This window comes from Anser cygnoides, chromosome 20 (genome assembly GCF_040182565.1).
Source record: "Anser cygnoides isolate HZ-2024a breed goose chromosome 20, Taihu_goose_T2T_genome, whole genome shotgun sequence".
Lineage (NCBI taxonomy): Eukaryota > Metazoa > Chordata > Aves > Anseriformes > Anatidae > Anser > Anser cygnoides.
The window spans coordinates 12,129,797-12,149,189 of record NC_089892.1 but is presented as its reverse complement, the minus strand read 5'-3'; the positions used below and the strand labels follow the sequence as shown (position 1 = coordinate 12,149,189).

At 49.6% G+C, this 19,393-nt stretch overlaps 1 protein-coding gene across 7 annotated transcripts in view; it reads right to left on the bottom strand.

The window, feature by feature from the left end:
- The window catches only part of LOC106037110 (dual specificity testis-specific protein kinase 2-like), a 90,937-nt gene extending 82,345 nt beyond the window's left edge, over positions 1 to 8,592 (bottom strand). For 5 of the 7 annotated variants that reach the window (XR_007159602.2, XR_001207828.3, XR_001207829.3 and 2 more), the window contains exon 1: positions 896 to 2,421. Coding sequence is in view for 2 of the 7 variants with exons in the window: in XM_013182870.3 (XP_013038324.3) it covers positions 896 to 911 (16 nt within the window). In the remaining 5 variants the exon portion in view is untranslated. Of the gene's footprint in view, positions 1 to 895; positions 2,422 to 8,343 lie in introns of those variants that run through there. The other 2 variants (XM_048052527.2, XM_066980455.1) reach the window with 2 other exon arrangements.
- Positions 8,593 to 19,393: the final 10,801 nt, after the last annotated feature.

Genomic DNA, 19,393 nt, shown 5'->3' with positions numbered 1-19,393 from the left:
ACCAAACCATTGCCTGCCTGATGGAAAATCTGTGGGTATTTTGAAGGAAGAAAAACACGACAAGAACAAAGGAAAAGACATGCTACAGGACAGTCAGCAGCAAAGGCTTCAAATTAGCTCACCTTTCAAAACGGATGATGATTGACAAGGCATACTGTTTCTTTGAAAAAGAAACGTGCAGAAGAGAGGAAAAAAAAGATATAACTCAACAACCACAAGCCTAATCCCGCACAATTACCATCTATTTCTGCTCCCTTTGCTACATTCTTTATGCATTTGCCATGAATTTTATTTTAGTTCTGAAGACTCATGGTATAAGATCCTTAACTGATGTCAAAAGGCACTTATTTCACCAGCATATATAAAACATTTTCCCCCCAATATCTAACTGATGCTATACAAATTGAAAAACAAAGCAGGGCATGTGGGTGTTTAAAAGAAAGCTCAGCATGTGGAAACTGTCAAGCATTTGAGCTAGCTAGAACATCCCCAACCCACCTGCTTCATTATGAAAAATGCATCAGCATGGAGAAAAGCTACTGTGACCTTACTGCCAGAATGTTTCAGAGGCTGCATCTGCTTCCAAGCATGGCTAAGAGCAATTACAGTAACTTGCCTCCTTTCACAGGCAGAGATGAGGGCTGGAGGCCATGGAAGGGCCTGGAAAGGATGTGGGGGCTGTATTGTCAACACACAAAGGGCTCCTTGCAAACCCAAACACGCTCTACAGCTGGTGAAAGCTAGGCCCCTTATCTTTGGGGTATCCACAAGCAAATCTTAACCACTCAGTGTGGCTCCTAGAAGCCACGAGATTATTTTTAGCTCAAGGATTGTTCTTGGTACAGATGGCCAGAGTTCTAAGCTGGAATAAAGGCTTGTTACTTCCATGCAGTACCATTGGCTCCCCGCATGATGAATGAGCCTCTGTATCCATCTTCCCTCAAATGCCAAATAGCAGTAACAGCACCTTACTGGTCTTGCTCAGCATTCTGGTATGTTATGTAAACCCCATCAAGGAGAATCACTGTTGTCCGTTGTCATGGAGAAGACATCATTTCCTGCCCCACAGGTCCTCTCCTGCACACCTTGCTTGTCTTCCCCAAGCATTTGCTACCTACTGTCCGCAAGTATGCGCCAGTGCTAGAGACAGCCATGTGCCAAGCTGTGGGTCTCCAGAAGCTCACTGCAGTAGTAATACCTGGCACTAACAGTATTTTATATGTTCAATAAGCTGCTGGAGTTGTACAAGCTCTTCACCATCCGTTTCTGCACTCTAGGAACCAGGTGGGGAATAACTTGATTTTACATGTGGAAAACCATTAGCAAATGGCTCAGTCCCAGAATTACCCAAGGCACCATTTTGGAGAGGGCCCAGCGAACCTAAGAACCATACTCCAACAGTACCTTTGTACCTCAGAGATGAGGAATGAGCTGAGTGGAGCAGACAGCTAATGGGGACCCATTTCCTGTTAACTGCTGTTCCTACAAACTAGAAGCAGGTGATGAAAAAAGGGTCCAATGGGTCCAGCTCAGATGCTGGCTGCCATGTGGGATGGGGACAGGCTGGATAGACCACAAAACCCTGCTCTTCTGAGGCCATTCCTAGGAAAACACTGACCATGATAAACTGAATTTAAGGTCTTAAGATTTTAAGGTCTTTGAAACCTCTGGGTGAGCAGACACCAGTCACCAGGTGTCTGAGGTGCTCCAGGCACCAGAGCTAAGTTCCCTTGTGACCTGCGGAGAGGCCCACGGTGGAGCAGGCTGTCCCCCTGCAACCCATGGTATTACCACAGCAGAGTAGATTTCCACACTGCAGCCTATGGAGGAGCAGGTGGATCTGACCTGAAGGAGGCTGTGGCTTGTGGAGAACCCCCACTGGTGCAGACTCCGGGCTGGACCTGTAGACCGTGGAGAGAAGCCCAAGCAGTAGCAGGTGATATGTGGGGAGCTGCCACCCGTGGGAGACCCGTGCTGGAGCAGTTTGCTCCTGATGGATGGACCCTGTGGTATGGACCCATATTGGAACAGTTCTTGTAGAGCTGTGGAAAGTCCACACAGAATCAGTTCCAGAAGGACAGCATCCTGTGGGAAGGACCCCACATTGGTGCAGGGGAAGAGAGTGACCATGAAGGAGTGGCAGAAATGAAGTGCTATAGACTGACCACAGCCCCCCATTCCCCAGCGCCACTCAGGGGGAGGAAGTGGAAGAGGGTGGGTGGAAGGAAGGTGTTTTTATGTTTTTTCTTTGTTTCTTAGCTCTAGCTTGTTAGTAATAGGTAATATTTTTTTCTAATCTCCCTATGCTGAGTCTGTTTTGCCTGTGACGATAATTGTTGAGTGATCTCCCTGTCCTTATCTCAACCCTGGAGCCCTATCCATTGTATTTTCTCCCTCTTTTCCTTTGAGCAGGGGGAGTGAGAGAGCTGAGGAACTCGGCTGCCCACGTGAGTAAAACCACCACAACTGCTGAATTCACTCCAGAATCTTTGCAGATGTGCCACCTCAGACCAAACCATCCCCATGCTGGGCAGGGCAGCGTGACAGGAAGGAGACAGTGGTGGGTCCCCAAGCAGGAGGCATCTTGGCAACAGACTTGAGTCCAGCTGGGGACACAGACCTGCTGGTACACCTGTTGTGGGACCCTGCTACGTCAGAGGGGTCATCCTGGGAAAAATTCTGCTCCTTGTAAGCTTAAGAAGCCCCTGGCACTTTTTTCCTCTTGCACAATTTTCACTCTCCCACCCAAGCAGGACTACAGTAAATATCCAGCAGATAAAGCTGAAATCCAGTTAGAGCATTTCAGATGTTATTTTTCTGAGCAGTTGGCTCACCCAAACACTAGGGCTAAACAACTGATCTCTCCAGACAGCTTAAAAGAAATTATTGAAAGACAAAGAATTTGAAGCAAATTGTCTCAGTCTTCCATAGATAAGGGGAAGAAAAAGGTTTTTCTGCTTCTTAGCCTTCTTCTTGCAACAAAATAGAGAAAAATCATTTCAACAGGCTTTGCAGAGAGTGCCGTGCTTTGAAGGTTTCTCAGTGCTGGAAAAATGTAACTTTTAGACCTGATTTCATTGCAGGATGCAACTGAAACACAGAAACAAACCTTCCCTTTTCAAACTACACAAAGTTGGAGATAATTAATCCTCTTAGATACATCAGCATTAAAGAAGGCTCATTTCAGTTAGCCCACTTCTCAGTCTCTGCCACCCAAAACTTCACAGGTACTCATCAGCACAGTAGCCAACCACACATCTATGCTATCCTGGCCGCACTGACAGGCCAGCAACATGCAGTCTTCAAGACTGTATTGCAGCAAAGAAATGTGACTGAGACTCCAGGTTTTAGGCAATGGCAGCGGGGTTTGTTTTGTTTTTTTAATTGGAAACACAAATAGATTAGTTCACTTCATACTCTAAACAAAGCTAACAAAGCTCCTAAATGCCAAAGGCCAGCAAGAGAGCACCAGTGGGCGTGGAGACCCTCTTATCTGTATGTAGGGTCTAAAACCACAATCTACCTGCTGAAGGCTGTATGAGATAATTTAAAAGCTTCTGGTTTGAGATGAAGGTAACCAGATCCAACTCTGTACCACAGATGAGTGTTTTCCCAGAAGTTCAGCATCTCCACAGCACTTTCAAGCAGTGCATCCCTGCTCTGTGCTCATCCCTCGCCCAGACCCCTGTAGCTTGGCTGCGCAGAGCTGGGGAGATGGTCCCAGCCAGCAGCCTTCAGGTCAAGTCTTGCAAGAGAGAGGAATAAGAGTGCTCACATCCTCCTATGTCAGGGTGGAGTTTGTCAGTCTGACTCTTTGGCACACAGCAACACCACTGAGGCATCCCACATCTCCGGCCAACTTGTTCCAGGACCCACCCTGACACCTCCCACACACACATACACACTGCCATGGAGTGCTGATGTGGCACAGGACATATCCAGCTCCTCCTTGCACCTCTGAAGCTCCATCCCAACCGCTCTGGGAGGCCAAGTTGGGCTTCTCAAAAGCTCCCTTACAGCACCAGATGTGCCCTGAGACAGTAAGCCTAGGTGTGGGACAGCCAGCTGCTGGTGCAGGGCCAACAAAGGATTCATATCTGTCGGCTGCAGAGTTCTCAGACTCTGAGGCTGCACAAGCACATCTGGCTCCTGTTTCAGCAGTGCTGCCATGGGGACACAGACTGGGGGACACCACTGCCAGCATCAATAGTCTGAACTGAGCTTGCTTCGAGCAGCCAGGGCTACTCTCCCCTTTTTCTCTGCTCTGAGCTTTCCTCTTGCTGCTCCTTGTCATATCTAATCCACCAGGGGCTTATTAAAAACCCAGTGACTTATGGGAGGTTTAACTTTCCCATAGCTGGCTGACAAGCTGCCCAGATCTCCTGTACACCTCAGGAAGGCAAGCTACCCCTACTAGGCAAATCAATCATTCACTCCACTTAAATCCATTTCTCCATGTAATGCTATACAAACAAGCAGTATTTGCACTCCAACACATCATAAGTTTCTAAAGGCAAGCAAGCTGTTTCCAACAGCTCCCCACACAACATCACAGCCAACTAATGCCAGGGACACTGAATGCAGCAAGTCTCCAAGGAATAAGTTCTCACTCAGCAGCTCCCACAGGACCACAGAAACCCAGAAAGAGAAATAGATTTGTACCTGAGACATTTTCTTAGCAATGTAACAAAGCAGACTGAATCCCTAGAGCAATCCCAGCTCCATACAGTTCATAAGCATTACTAATCTAGTACCACAAAGCAGGAAGACTTTGTTATTGCTAAGAGATGGAAAAACTAAGGCTAAAATATTTAAAAGCAAGTTAAGTAACTTGCCACATGATGAGCCCTATTAAGGTAGGATGTCAAGCCCGAGCTTCGAGGGGGGAGAAGGACTCCACTTGCCCCCAGGCTTACAGAAAAGGCTCTGCTCATTTGCCTTCCAGGGTCTCACTTCCTGTGACTCAGTTGAGCACAGAAGAGCAGTTCCTGCAGGGAATTTCAAACAAGTGCCCTTCCTCAAAGCCAGATGCCTTTTCTCTATTTCTGAGCAATTTGCAAGGGAACCTCTGGGCCAGGTCAGACTGAATTGCATCTAGTGGACATGATGAATTTACATCCTTACCTGAGGATGCTCAGTCACATCTAGAACACAGGAAGTGCAGAGCATTGCAGGAGGCTTGCTACCTCCTGAGAATGCCTTTTCAAATTCCAGTATATTTTTTCAGCAGGGGACCTACTTGATAACTGATGTTTTGTATTGAATAGCTCTTAATGCATGTTTTTTCTTCTTCGAATCTGCCCAATAAACCTTTTGAAACTACATAAACTTTAGCACCAGGATATACTTTGGTCAGAAGCTGCGTAGCTTGGTAGCATGGCTCATTGTGCCTCATCAGTACTGCCCACTGTAGTGTCTCTTCACATACACCCCTAACATCACTCCATCCTCCCTAGACCAGCCTTGAGAGACTAGGTTTGTGGGACACAGGCTCCCAAAATGGCAGACTTGTGACCACAGTGGCTTTGTGCACCGGAATGCAGCTGCCTCTCCAGCCCCCTAGCCAGCCTATGCCCTGAGATGACCTCACTGGTGGATACTACTGGTGCCTGCTTTTACACCAAGCAGAGAGAGCAGTAGCTCTTACCTCAGCAAAGAGAAACCTCAGCAGAAATTGACCTGTCAAGGAGGAGGCTTGTGAAGACATGGCTCATGCAGCATAACTCTCCCTGGACATCATGGGCCATTTACACCTATTGTAATTCTAGCACCTTCAACAAACTTACAGCTGTAAGGAATTGACTCACAGTACAAGAACTTTTTCTAAACTCAACCACTCATCCCATTAAAGCAAGACAGGTCAGAATTGCCTGTGCTGTTAATGTCACTGAGGACAGGGGAAGAAAAGAGCACTGGCCAACCACTTGTTAAACGGCTGCAGTGACATTTCAGACTTAGTGGCCACAGGTTTACATCTCTGGCCTTAATCACTCACAGTAAATAACAGATGGGACAGGAGCCAAAGCAGTTGCTATCAATGCTCAAAGTTGAAAGTGGCTTCAGAAACTCTGCTCCAAGCCAAAACCCTGTAGCCTTACTTTCCATAAAAACAAGCTACTACTTTATATGAAGTTTTCACTGCAAAATCTACCTTTAGAGAAGAGGGAATATGCAAGACCTAAATGATAGGAATGACCCAGAAGTGTTTTCTTTAAAGGCCCAGAAGCCCTGATGTGTTAAACTCCAGCTGAATAAGGCTCCCAGCCTTCCAGATGAAAAACAGCTTCAGTGCTCATAAGACAGACAAGCAGTATGTTTCTACATACAGAAAGAAGCAGGGAGGTGACAAGAAAATCACAGCTTCTGCCTCCTACCCTTGTCTCACAGGGGCTTCCCTATTTACACACCATGACCTCCAGGTAACTCCCATGTCAATTCCCAGGCACAGATGCATTGGGGTGCAACCTAATGAGACTGAGCATGCTCCTGAAAGCTTTGCCAACTGGTGTTGAAAAGTGCTTTGATTGTGAGAGGACCTCCAGCTGCTGAAAGCAATGAGCTTACACATTGCTTTGGGACCCTCTGAAATGGCACAAACTACAGATTGCATCAAACCATAAGTTCAGGGGGTTATTAACTTAAAGAGAAAATAGTAACAACATATCAACAGCAAGCATCAGCAGTGGGGCCTGCTGAGGGATTTATGGAACAAAGAGGACATTGCCTGGCAAGCCAGTGAGGCAGAGACACTGGAAACACAGCTGTACCTCATCACCATACACAACCTCCATGTCTGGCACAGGTAGCAATGTTCCTGCAAGAGCACCTCAGCAGAGTAAGACATGATGGAAAACAGACAAGGAAATACAATTTGGGCACCCTCAGTGACTGAGCCCCGGCTCCAGCCAAACACAGTGGAAGGATGTGGGATGAGTGAACTGCAGGACCCTGTCAGGGTTCTCACTGTTGCCTGATCTTTTTGATGCTGGAAGGTCCATTTTCTGATTAACTGACATCCCAGTGCATCTCTCAGCCTCACTGCTCAGGTCCAGCTTGATTTTACTTTTTTTTTGGTCTGGGGACAGTACACTGTAACGTTTACCTTGTGATTTATAATCATCCACATACAGGTACGTCTGCTTTGTTCACTTCAGCTCCAGCTGTCATTTGTTTAGCCCCTTGCAGGTTTGTGCCATGCTGTGACTGACCTTGCAAGATAACTGCAATCCGTTCACAACACTCAGTGCTGCCTTTTTATCATTTGTTTACCCCACACTTTTACCTACACTTTGCATGCAGGTTTTACATAGCCTCCAGTTCAGTTTCCCCTATTGAGCGACTCTTTTCTTAAGAAAAACAAGACGCATTTGGGATTGAAGCTGAGGCAGGATCCTCCAGGCCCTGAGTGTGCTCTCTCCTCAGTACTGTTTCTACACTGAAATTACTGAACTTGTCAGAGAAATGGAAGAATGATGCCCTGGGCATGCTGGAAAGGAAAGGGCAGGGGAAGCAGGACCTTTTCTGCAAAGCAGAGACTGGGCTGAAAACACAGTTCTCCTTCAGCAAACCAAGTTGAGCCAGAATTGTGCAAGCAACATCAGAAGCAAATTACTTGTCTGGACATAAGGAGGGGTGGAATGGAGCAGCAGCCCAGGAGTTTCATGCACAAGCACAAACTGTCTTCTTGCCCCCTTAGTATCTACTTCTTTACTGCAGTCTTCCAAAATGCCCACAATTAATTTAATTCTCTAAATTAAGACCATAGACAGTGTTAGAGACATTGATCTCTGCAGACCACCAAGCAGGTCCCAGGAGCAGCAGCAGCTGGGAGATCACCCAGCTTTGCCCTGTCCTCGGCTCAGGATCAGCTCAGGCTTGAGGACCCGCTGAACCGCTCATCTCCCCAGGCTGCTCCTCCTCACCACTGCCCTCCCACACGGCTCTCCCCCACCCCCTGTCCAACTCAGCCTCGCCACTCAGGGGGCTGTAGGATAAAGTCGGGATCTTGCTACTAAAACCAGCTCAGCCTCCTTCCCTTGAACTCATCTGGGCTGAACTGACAAAAGCGTCCCCTTACGGCTTTTTCAAGGGCTGCTGGAGGCGGCTGCCCGGGGATGCACCGGCGGGGCTGCCGTGCTCCGCTTCCCCCGCTCCCGCTCCCTTAAAGTCTCGCTAGAAAAGGGGAAGGGAAGGCCGGGGGCGCTTCGGTAGCTGCGGGGAGCGGGGCTGCCGCAGGCTGAGCTGCCTCGTGCCCCAGGGGCCCGCTCCGAGGCGCCAGGAGCTTCCCGGCAGCAGGCGCCGGCCGAGGCTCGGGAAGCAATGGGGTGCACGCCGCGAACTCACCTGCTCCTGTTGGGACCCGCCGGGCCGCCCCCCCCGCAGCGGCCTTCGGCGCGGCTCGGCGCGGCTACGCTCAGACCCCGCTGCACCGGCGTGAGCCCGCGCGGCCCCGCCCCTCGCGCCGTGCACGGCCCCCCCTCGCGCCGCGCCCCCCAGGGAAGGCCTAACGCCGCCGGTAGCCCCCGCCGGGCTCCCCGCGGGCGCCGCGGCCCTTCCCTGGGCAGCAGCCCCTCAGCCGGGCCCGCAGCCGCCGTCCAGCATCGGCAGCGCGCGTACCCAGCTCACGGCTCTTCCGACAGCTGCCCCCCCACCCCACCTCCTTCAAGCCCAGTGAGGGTGCCCCCTCCTGGTCAAGAATTCCCCCCCCCCCCCAGCCCGTGGTGGGGCTGCTGTTTGCTGAGCAGGGTCCTGCCCCAGGCAGCACGCTTGTGGCTAGTGCTGAGAGCTGCTTAGAGCAAAGGCCATTCAAATTCCAGACATGCCACATGTGGACATGTCTATCTCACATGAACACCACTGTTAGACCCTGAACTAATTAATGGAGACAAATTCCTGCACTAGGGCTTCACAGTACTTGCATGAAGCCAGAGGAGTTTGTGCACCCCCAGACTGAGGGGTCTATTTCTATTGCTATTTCTGTCTCTGACTACAGGCCAAGTCTTCTGAACTCTCCAGTGGCTCAGGCTCCTTGTCCAGCTGGTGCCAGCCCTGTCCCATCACTGCCAGGACAAAGGTCGAGGGCAGCTGTGCAGCACCCCTCACCAAGGGCTCCAGCTATCCACCTGCATGGGCAGGGTGACTCCCCTCACTTGTGCAATAGACACCACTCTGTTTCTCCACTGATACAAATACTGCTGTGACATGGGGTGAAGATACCCTGCAGACTTCAGCAAACCCCAGTATAAGAGCACCCAGGAGTCATTTAGGTCACTTGATGAGGATAAGACAATCAAAAATCTGTGTTGTGCGTAAGAGGGAGGCAGCTGTGACTGCAGAGATGCAGCTGATGACAAGAGAGGCTGGGCAGCCACAGCCAGAAACATCAGTGCCATCCCATTGACCCCAGTGTGCTCCAGAGCAGGATGAGGCTCCCAGGACAGAAACATGCTTAGCCCTCCATAGTGCTCCTGTCTTGGCCTCCATCACACCCAACAGCAGGGACTGGGGAGGGCCACAAGCAGTCCCTGCCCTCCCCTCTACCACTGCCAGCTCCCAGGGGATGATCCATGCTGTTGCAGCCAGAGGCACATGGAGTCAGGAGCAGCATTTATCCCAGGGAGTGACTCGTGGTGCAAGGGGGAGCATGTGGAGCAGTCATGCTGTCTGTCATGGGTGAGAGTCCTTAAATCCTGTCTTCAGAGGGATTAACCAACAATGGTGGTTTTCTCACAAGAGAATGAAATCAGGTGGAGCAAAGATGACTGGTTGGATATGGCAGGTATTTCATTTTAGGGGTGTCGCAGAGCTCCTTCCTCTGAAGCACCACTGGACACCCTCAATACAATGACACTTCACACTGGAACAGCACACTGACATGTGGAGAGGAACATCTACCTGCTGTCTTCAAGGGAGTTTTGTCCAGATCTCCCCAAGCCCCAGACATGATGCCTTGAAGCCCCTCCTACTTCCATATGATGACCCTCAACAAGGAAACAGAAATCCTTTCTCTCCAGGGTGCCGCATGGCTGTCCAGGAGCCCACAGTGGAGCAGGTGGATGTGGCCTGGAGGAGGCCGCGGCCCATGGAGAGCCCCCGCAGGAGCAGGCCCTGGGCCGGAGCTGCAGCCCGTGGAGAGGAGCCCCCGCAGGAGCAGGGGTCTGGGGGGAGCTGCCGCCTGTGGGGGACTCGTGCTGGAGCAGTTTGCTCCTGACAGAGGGACCCCGTGATACGGAGCCATGTGGGAGCTGTTCTTGAAGAGCTGCTGCCTGTGGGAAGCCCACGTAGGATCAGTTTGGGAAGGACGGCATCCCGTGGGAGGGATCCCATGTTGGAGCAAGGGAAGAGTCACTGTGAAAGAGTGGCAAAGTTGAAGCATTAGGAACTGACCACAGCCCCCGTTCCCCTGTGCTGCTTAGGGGGGAGGATGTAGAAGAAGGTGGATGGAGGGGAGGGCGTTTTTGTGTTTTTTTGTTTGTTTGTTTTAGCTTCTCACTGCTCTAGCTTGTTAGAAATAGGTAATAAGTTACATTAATCTCCCTACGCTGAGTCTGTTTTGCCTGTGATGATAATTGTTGAGTGATCTCCCTATCCTTATCTCAGCCCTTGAGCCCTTTCCATTGCATTTTCTTCCTCTTTTCCTTTAAGGAGGGGGAGTGAGAGAGCGGTTGTGATGGAGCTCAGCTGCCCAGCTGGGTAAAACCACCACACCTGGAAGGTTGTCAAGGATGTTCTTTTCTGTGTGCTTGCTGTCACTGAAGTAACTAAGGAAAGGTCGAAGGGTGTCACTGGAGGCATTGAGAAGACTCTCATCTGAAGCCCAGTCTGGTCCCTTAGTTGATGGTCACCAACTGGTTCTGGGGATTTCCATGCCAGCTAGCAGTCATACTGCCTCATTGGGAACACCTCAGGTGACAGCTGCCTGTCCTCCACACTGGAGATCTTTGCAGGTGGATGTTGAAAGACCATTTGACAGAACCACAGGTGTGACAGCCACAGCCAGGATTTGGTCCCAAAGCATCAGCCTAAAAAGGAGCCTCTGCCAGGTACAAAAAACACTAATGGAAAAGTTCCAACATATAGAAAAACCCTCTGCTGAGGACAGACAGAGGGGCCCTGGTGTGCCAGAGAATGGAGGGCCACTTTGCCCCTGAGTAAGGGAGCCCTGGGAACTCCAGCTGGGCCTGCAGCAGGGTAACAGAGGGAGAGAGGGACTTGAGATGTCTAAGCGCATGCCTTTTTTGGACCCAAACTCAAGGGAAGGCTATGCTCTCCAGAGCACAGCCCCACATCACTCTGTAGGTTAGTGCCATGTAAGATATTTTTTCCCTTTATGCTCCTTGGGAGGCTTCTTCTAGAAATAAGACTTGTGCAATCATACTGCCTCTGCCTGTTTGTTCTGCCCCAGTCAATCTGGGGGCTCATTTGCCAGTTCAGCCACATTTAACAGAAGGCTCAAGACCTCAGAAGTGCTTGGTTTGGTGAAAACAAGCAGCACATGGGGAAGTGAGACCATTCTTGTGCTCCCAGTGTAGGAGGTGCTGCAGCATGAATTCACCCCATCACAGACATTACAGAATCCACATCCCAGAGTAACTGCCTTGAAATCTAGCAGTAGGAAAGGCTCTGGTAGGAGCTTGCCCCTTCTTAAACACTAAAAACAGCACTGCAGAGTACCCAACTGGAAGAAGTCCTTACAGGAAGTACCTAGTCAGCACAGTGACTGTTCATATCTGCCAAAACATCTGCTGCAGCTCCTCTTGCCAACATGGAACAACCAGATCGTTGACAGCTGAGTAGAACACCATGGAATTCTGGGTTCTGCCGTAAGGGGGAAGTTTATAGCTTAAGAAATTGTGTGCAGAGACTCTTCTCATACCCCAGAGGAGGAAAACCATGGCCATGTGTCACCCTGCAGGGCACTACGGCTTACATTGGTGATTTATGCAAGCCTGAGGTTTCCACTGAGCCCATATCCCACAACAATGCATAAACCTCCCACCAGCTCACCACACAGCTGCATTGGGCTACACACATCTATGTGAGCAGCTGCCTCCAGGACCTTGTCCATGAACATCCTGGAGGGCTGATAGCATCACTGCCTGTTAGCCTGAGCAGAGATAGGCATGTTTTCCCTTGGCACATCCCCAGGCTGCATGATCTGCTGCACACTGCACAGAGGTGGGAGAGGCCTGGGCTCCAGTGGGTAGTGGCATGCGCAGGGAGAGACCCCAGCCTCTCCTCTTCTGCCTGCAAAGCGCGATGCTCACCGATTGCTCTGTGCTGTGAGCCACTCATGGCAGAAATAAACTCTCAGTCAGCACAGAGTCACAGCATGGCTGAGGCTGGAAGGGACCTCTGGGTCCATCCAGACCAATTCGTACTCAATCCGAGCCACCCAGAGCAGTCTGCCCATGGTCACATCCAGGTGGCTTTAAAAGATCTCCAATGAGGGAGACTCCACGAGCTGTCTGGGCAACTGGATCCAGTGCTCCATCACCTGAACAGTAAAGAAGCGCTTCCCAGTGTTCAGACAGAATCTCGTTTAGACAGCACTATCAGCCCACTCACTCCTGCTCACGGGCAAGTCCACATTTTTTGGCTTACGCGAATCACCCTTAGCCCCAAAAAGATTGCACCCTCCTGTGAAACACAACAGCCAAGTGGAGCCTCGCTCCAGACTGGGCTTTAGGGCACTTATTGCAGGGTGAATTTGGAGCAATGGACACCTGCCAGAGCAGCAGACTGCTCCGGTTAATAAAAGACAACAGTGAAAGTACAATTTCTGGTGGACAGAGCACATCACCAGCACTTTCACCAGGCTGCACAGCAGCCAAGTTCTCCTTCCAGCTTGTGCTCACTCCTGCCTGCAGTGTGGAGCTGCGGGTCCTGTCAGGAGCCTCGTCACCAAGTGCCACTAGCAGATTTGGTGGACCCCAAAGCACCTGTCACAGTCTCTCCCAAGGCAGTGGTGTCCAGAGTCATGGCCTGCACAAGCGCAGTACTGGTAAATGCAGCAGTGACTGACAGACACAGCCGTGTGCGCCTGGGCTTGGCTCCATGGGATCCAGCCCCTCAGCTCTCCTGCAGCAGCACACACCTCTGTGGCAGCTCAGCCACATTGCTCCTCAGCTAGCAGCCTTGTCAAGGTCACCATGCTGCTAAACCTGCTGGCACAAACTACACATTGCCTTCTGTACCCTAGGCTCACCAGCATATCGCACAGCTCCATTTGCTGCACTTCCTAGGGACGTGGTTTCCTTGCATTTCCAGTCCTGCAGTGCTCAACTTTGGCTCAAAGCAGCAGCTAGCATAGCCTTGGAAGCATACACTCAGAGCTCCACAGGGACACACACAGCAAGAAACAAGATCAAACCTCTCCTCTGCCAACCACCAGGCCAAAAAAATGATTAGGTCAGCTGAAATAAAAGGGCCTGCAGAATCAGGAAAGGCATATTAGCAAAGAGTGTGCTCTCTTCCAGAGCATTAGGATCCACAGGCTGCATCTGACACGCAGGTCCCTATCCAGCTCCTAGCTGGGGCAAGCAGGATCTGCCAGAGCAGCAACCTCTGCAGCAGCACCTCTCAGCCAGACACCTCAGTCCTCTGCATCACATCATCCACTGCATGACTGCCTCCATCACTCACCCTGAGTGGACACACACCCTGCATGCTAACTGATCTGCTTCACAGCATTTTCGAAGGCTACACCATTTCTTTGATCCAGACCCCACCAGAAAGCACTGCCATACACTCTCCACACTTCCACTGCTCCTTCCCTCTGCCTTGTGCTGGCACAAACCTCTACGTAGACTGTGTTTGGAACCAGATCTGAAGACTGATCCCTCAGAGAATTAATTCAATGGGAGGAATGAGAAAATATTTTTCAGCTGGCTTAGATCCCTGGTCCTGCTTATTACCCAGGAGCACAAACCTGTGTATGGGATTGAACCCAACAAGCATCAGAATATGAATAGGATGCCCCTTCTCCAGCTCAAACCTGAACAAACACAAGGTCAGGCAACCTCGGCCTTGCTGCAACTACGGGACCCGCTTCCCACCTCTGCGTAAGAATATTCAATGTCCCCCTTTATGAAACCTTGACCACCTCCTCCAGTATTTTTTCCACTTGCGCCACAAGCTGAAGCACAGGGACCTTTTCCAAAATAAAGACTGCATTTTTTGTTCCACAGGATGCTCCAGGATGCTAGCTGAAAGCAGGGGAAAGGACACAGTGTTCAAATACACCGTATCCTCACTCTCAGCAAGACTAATCCAAGCTAGCAGTGATGCTGTTCCCTGCTGTCAGCAACAAGCAGACACAAAATTGCAGACTGGTTGAAGCACCTCAGGTCCATGTGCTCCAACCTCCTGCTCACACAGGGTAACCCAGAGCCACTTACCCAAGACCATGTCTAGATGGGTTTTGAATATATCCAAGGATGGAAGAAGCTCCACAACCTCTCTGGGCAACCTGTGCCGGTGTTCTGTCACCCACACATAAAGAAGTGTTTCCTGATCTTCAGATGGAACCTCTTATGTTCCCACTGGTGCCCGCCGCCTCTTGGCACTGGGCACCACTGAAAAGAGCCTGCCTCTATCCTCTTGGCACCCTCCTGTCCTGGCTTTGGCTGGGACAGAGTTAGTTTTCTTCATAGAGGCTTGTCTGATGCTGTGTTTTGGATTTTCAATGAAAACAGTGCTGATAACACAATGTATTCAGTTGTTGCTGAGCAGTGCTTACAAAGACTTTTCTATTTCTTGTGCTGCCCTGCCAGCGAGGAGGCTGGGAATGCACAAGAGCTGGGAGGGGACACAGCCAGCACAGTTGGCCCAAACTGGCCAAAGCAATATTCCATTTTCATGGTTTCATGCTCAGCAATAAAAGCTGGGGTAAAAGAGGATGGGGAGAGGGTGTGTTCAGGGCAATGGCATTTGTCTTCCCAAGAAACCATTAACTTGATGAGCCCTTCTTTCTAGGAATTGGCTGAACACCTGCCTGCCAATGGAAAGTAGCAAATGAATTCCTTGTTTCGCTTTGCTTGTGCATGTGACTTTTGCTTTACCTAGTAAACTGTCTTTATCTCAACCCAAGAGTTCTCGCACTTTTATCTTTCTGATTCTCTCCCCTATCCCACGTGGGGAGAGCGAGCAAGTGGCTGTGTGGTGCTGAGCTGCCTGGTGGGACTAAACCACCGCACCTCCCTTCAGGTATTTGTACACATAAATAAGATTCCCTCTGAGCCTTCTCTTCCTCATGCTGAGCAGTCAGAGGAACATGGGGAAGGCAAGTCAGGCAGAGCTAACAGGAACCACTGCAGTTTGACAATTCAAGGAGGCTGCACTAACATTTGGCCATGTTGATGAGACACTGTCAGCTCTCCATCTCAGTCATGCCTCACTAGGGAATGTGTTCCAACATGCAGTTCACCCAACAGCTCTGCTGTTTCCCCACAAAGCCCCTGGGCTGAGCAGCAATGCAGGCCTGCTGAGGAAGTCTTTGTGCATCTGAAAGTATTTGATCACAAAGGCATTCTTGGATTTTTTTTTTTAATAAAGGAAGACAGACATCCTGCTTCCTCCAAAGAGGGAATCGGAAGTTGTGTAATTACTAGGTGCAGAACTGTTTATATCTGACCATATGCTCAGACCCTCTTTCTATTTTCAACAGGTTTGAACATCCTACTTCAGTACAGGTTTGAACATTCCACTGCAGTACTGACAGCTAGGACCAAAGGACCTTTACACCATCCATTCTTTAGCTGACAACAGAAATCAATCCACAGAAAGACAGTGCAGTACCACAGACTATTGGAGTAAGACATGCTGCTCAGCTCAGACAGGACAAGTATCTATTCTCTCCACTTTCACAGAACAGGAACTTAGAAACAATTAACCTGCAGCAGACAGAGGAAGGATTTACATAATTTTAAATGAATAGACAAAATAAAAATAGAGGCTTCTAAAAATACAGGACTGTGGTGCTTGGGTCAAGAGGTCTTTTCACATCAGCCCTGCTCTTTTATCCCACTGTTTGTCTTCTGAGGCAAACAACCTCACCAAGGGTTACCTGAAGGGGATTCTCCAGCTGGACCCGGTAATCTGAAAGTAACACTACAGAGAGACTTCCCTTTTCATTTTATTATTTTTGAGTGAGTTCAGTATTATTGACAGGAGAGGGACAAAAACAGATTATTTCTTTCTCTTTTCAGATCTTGGAAATCCTTTGGCTCTTTATACATCCACAAGCAAGTATTTTCATTTCTGAAGCCATTATTCTACTAGGATTGGTTTACACAAAAGGCATTAGAGAAAAAAAAAATTTACTCACCCTAGGAGTCTTTGCCCTCATCACCTCACGATTTCCCCAAACTCTTCATAAAGCTCAGCAAAGAGAATAACTACTTTTCTTCTTCCTTTAAAGTCCTGGATGACACACCTCACAGCCATTTCTTGTTGCCTAACACTGCAAAGCTCTTTGGGACAGAATTTAGCTAAGCAGTAGTCTTAAAAATAAAGCTTATTCCTGCTGTACAGCACAGCCTTCACCCTGAGCCCACAAAGAACCTGCTCAAAGGACCATTTCCAGCCCTTCCTCTCCACTGCAAAAGCAAACAATTTCCTGCTAATGTATTTAGTTTTCTTTGTATCAGTTCACATTTTAAATTAAAACAAGTCTGAAGAATGCCCAGTGGTCTACGAAATGGAAAAGACTCCATGTCAAATCCTTCTCCTTTCTAAAGAGCTAGGAAGAAAGTTGTTTAAACCACACCTTTTGCAGAAATCAAAATTCTCTGGACCATTGTTCCCAACAGGTTTAAAGACAATAGTCCAATGAAATCAGAGATTTCAAAATCTTAAAATGAAAGTTTACTAAAAGCACAAACCTGGAATGCAGGAAATTAATCAGAAAATAAAGTAATTGAAATATTGCTCAGAACGGCCCTCAGTATCATATTTTAATTCTATTAAATTCATAAAGCATAATGCAGTTTAAGTTGCAATACGCTAAAACCCACTTTTTCAATCAAACGTCCAGTCTGTCAAGGGTAAGTTGAACTTATGCAAGTTTTGGAGAAGTGGCCAGGATCTCTTCACACCTGCTCAGGCAGGAACTTGAGTATGAACTCAGCAGTAGAAAAGCCCCTTTGTCATCTGTTCACTCACCACCTGAGGCTCTGTTGTTCTCTTAACATCCCAAGACAGGCTTCATTTAACTTCAACCTTGTCTTGTGACCAATCTTGCATACTGTGGTTGCCAGTACGTGGCTGCAGACGGTAACAGTAGACATGAAAAATCTACCGGTTTTGTAGTTTCCCACCTATGACCACATCCTTTGGATCTTCTTCCCATAATAGCTCCTTTGGTCTTCAGTAAGCTAAAACTCTTCTATAAAATAAAATTCCACAACATTCACAGACATCTTGTAAAGCGTCTGCCACATTTTAAATAAGCTGACAAAATCCAGTAGCTTCCATCACTAGATGCTTCTTCCTATCTTCATACACTCTTCCTATTTGTCCTTTGGGGTAAAACTAGGCCCTTATTTATTTATTGGCATGTTCATACAGCACTCAGCATAACAAGACTGAGCTAGATCACAGGTACGGCTGGGTTTACTTACAGACATACTAACAGGTCCAGCCCTGCCCACTTTGCAACACAACTTCATCCATTACACATATCCCCAAGGGCATGCTGGTCTGATGGAAATTCTCTTGGACCTCTATCTGGAACCAAAAACCTAAAGAAATCACCCATTAAATGACTTTAACGGCTGTTTTGAGAGCTGCTCCCGACTTGCTGTCAGAACAGGGTACACTCTCGCCCTCCCCTCACCACAGAGCCACCAGTGTATCACCACCACAGTGACATTCTCTGATCCTGGCACACACTTACAGGCTCCTGCCAAGAGTGAGGGGTATCATCCACACCTCTTCCCATCTGCTACTCCTTCACTCACCACTCCTCATCTGACTGCTAGACGTGAGGCAAAGCCTACCATGGTTCCTGGCCCTTGCCCTGAGTTCCTCCTGCACTGTTACCACTTTTTTTTTTTTCCCCTCTCACCTCCAGGCACTATACAGCCCAGCTGCTGTGTGCTCTGTGTGAAGGCAGGGCTGAGCTTTTTACCCTGCCCATCTCCTCCTTCTCATGCAAAGGCATCAAAGAGCAGGCATTAGGTGTCATTATTCTTCCTGCAAAGGGAAGCACTGATCCTACACCACGATGTGAATGCTGCAAAGGTAGGAAGAGCAGAAGACAGTGGAGAGGCTGGTTTGGAGACTCCTCACCCCCTGCACAGCAGCATTCCCCAGATCTGCAGGGGTGGAGTGGTGGCCTAGCACCAGCATGGAGCCGTGCTGACTTCCACCTTCCTCATCCTCACTCCCCAAGCTGGGCTTCCAACACTGAAGCAGGAGGCCCAGAGACCAGCTGGCACAGACAGCCTGCCTGCTGCCCACGATGCCCCACATGCTCCCAGTAAGGAGCTTGCTGCACAGTCAACGGCAGGCACAGCGAGCCCACCAGCTGCTCTCATCATTGAGCATCGCCACAGACACCTTACCACCCCCACCCTAGCACACTGTCCCTGTGACTTGCGGAAAACAGACTCCACAATCAGTGAGATTGTAAAGTAGGTATGTTTATTCAGCACTGGGCAGCACGGAGGGTAGTCCCACCAAAATCATGCACGTCTGACGTGGCAACTTGCTTTAGTTATATGCAGTAAAGAGTTACATATGCATGAAGTTTCACAACACGCCTATACATATTCATAACCTATCCCTGCTTCATATTAAAATTAGTTCCAAGGAGTCATTTCCATAAACTCCTCCCATCTGCACTTGCGCAGTGTATTCTGGTGGTGGTCGTGGGCATGAAGGTTGGTGACTCTTCCTCGTCACCGCTAGTTGACCTCTTGTCTTTGCACACACTCAGTTGCTCCTTGGCTCTCGTCCATCTGCAGGACCAGTTTCTACCAGTTTCTTAAGATAGGCTCACTCTCTTATTAGGAGACTGACCTTGGCAAGGGGCCCAAGGCTTCTTGCTTTAGTTAATTGGCACAATGCACCATAGTTAGCAAAGACACTAAGTAGCATCCTAGTTTAATGCCGTCAGCGCTCTATCTCTACGTGATAAGATTCTCCTAACTCCCTCTCTCACCCGAGCCCTGCCGACGCTCCAGCTCCATCCCGCTGCCTGCTGCACGGGGCACAGCGGGCTCGGGCTCGGGCTCGGGCTCGGGCTCGGGCTCGGGCTCGGGCTCGGGCTCGGGCTCGGGCCCCGCGCTGCCTGCACGAGCCCCCGGCAGGCCCCGGCTGCGCGCAGAAGCAGCGGCTGGCGGGACGCCCCGCCGGCCCACACGGCGCTGCCTCGGTAGACATGGCGCCC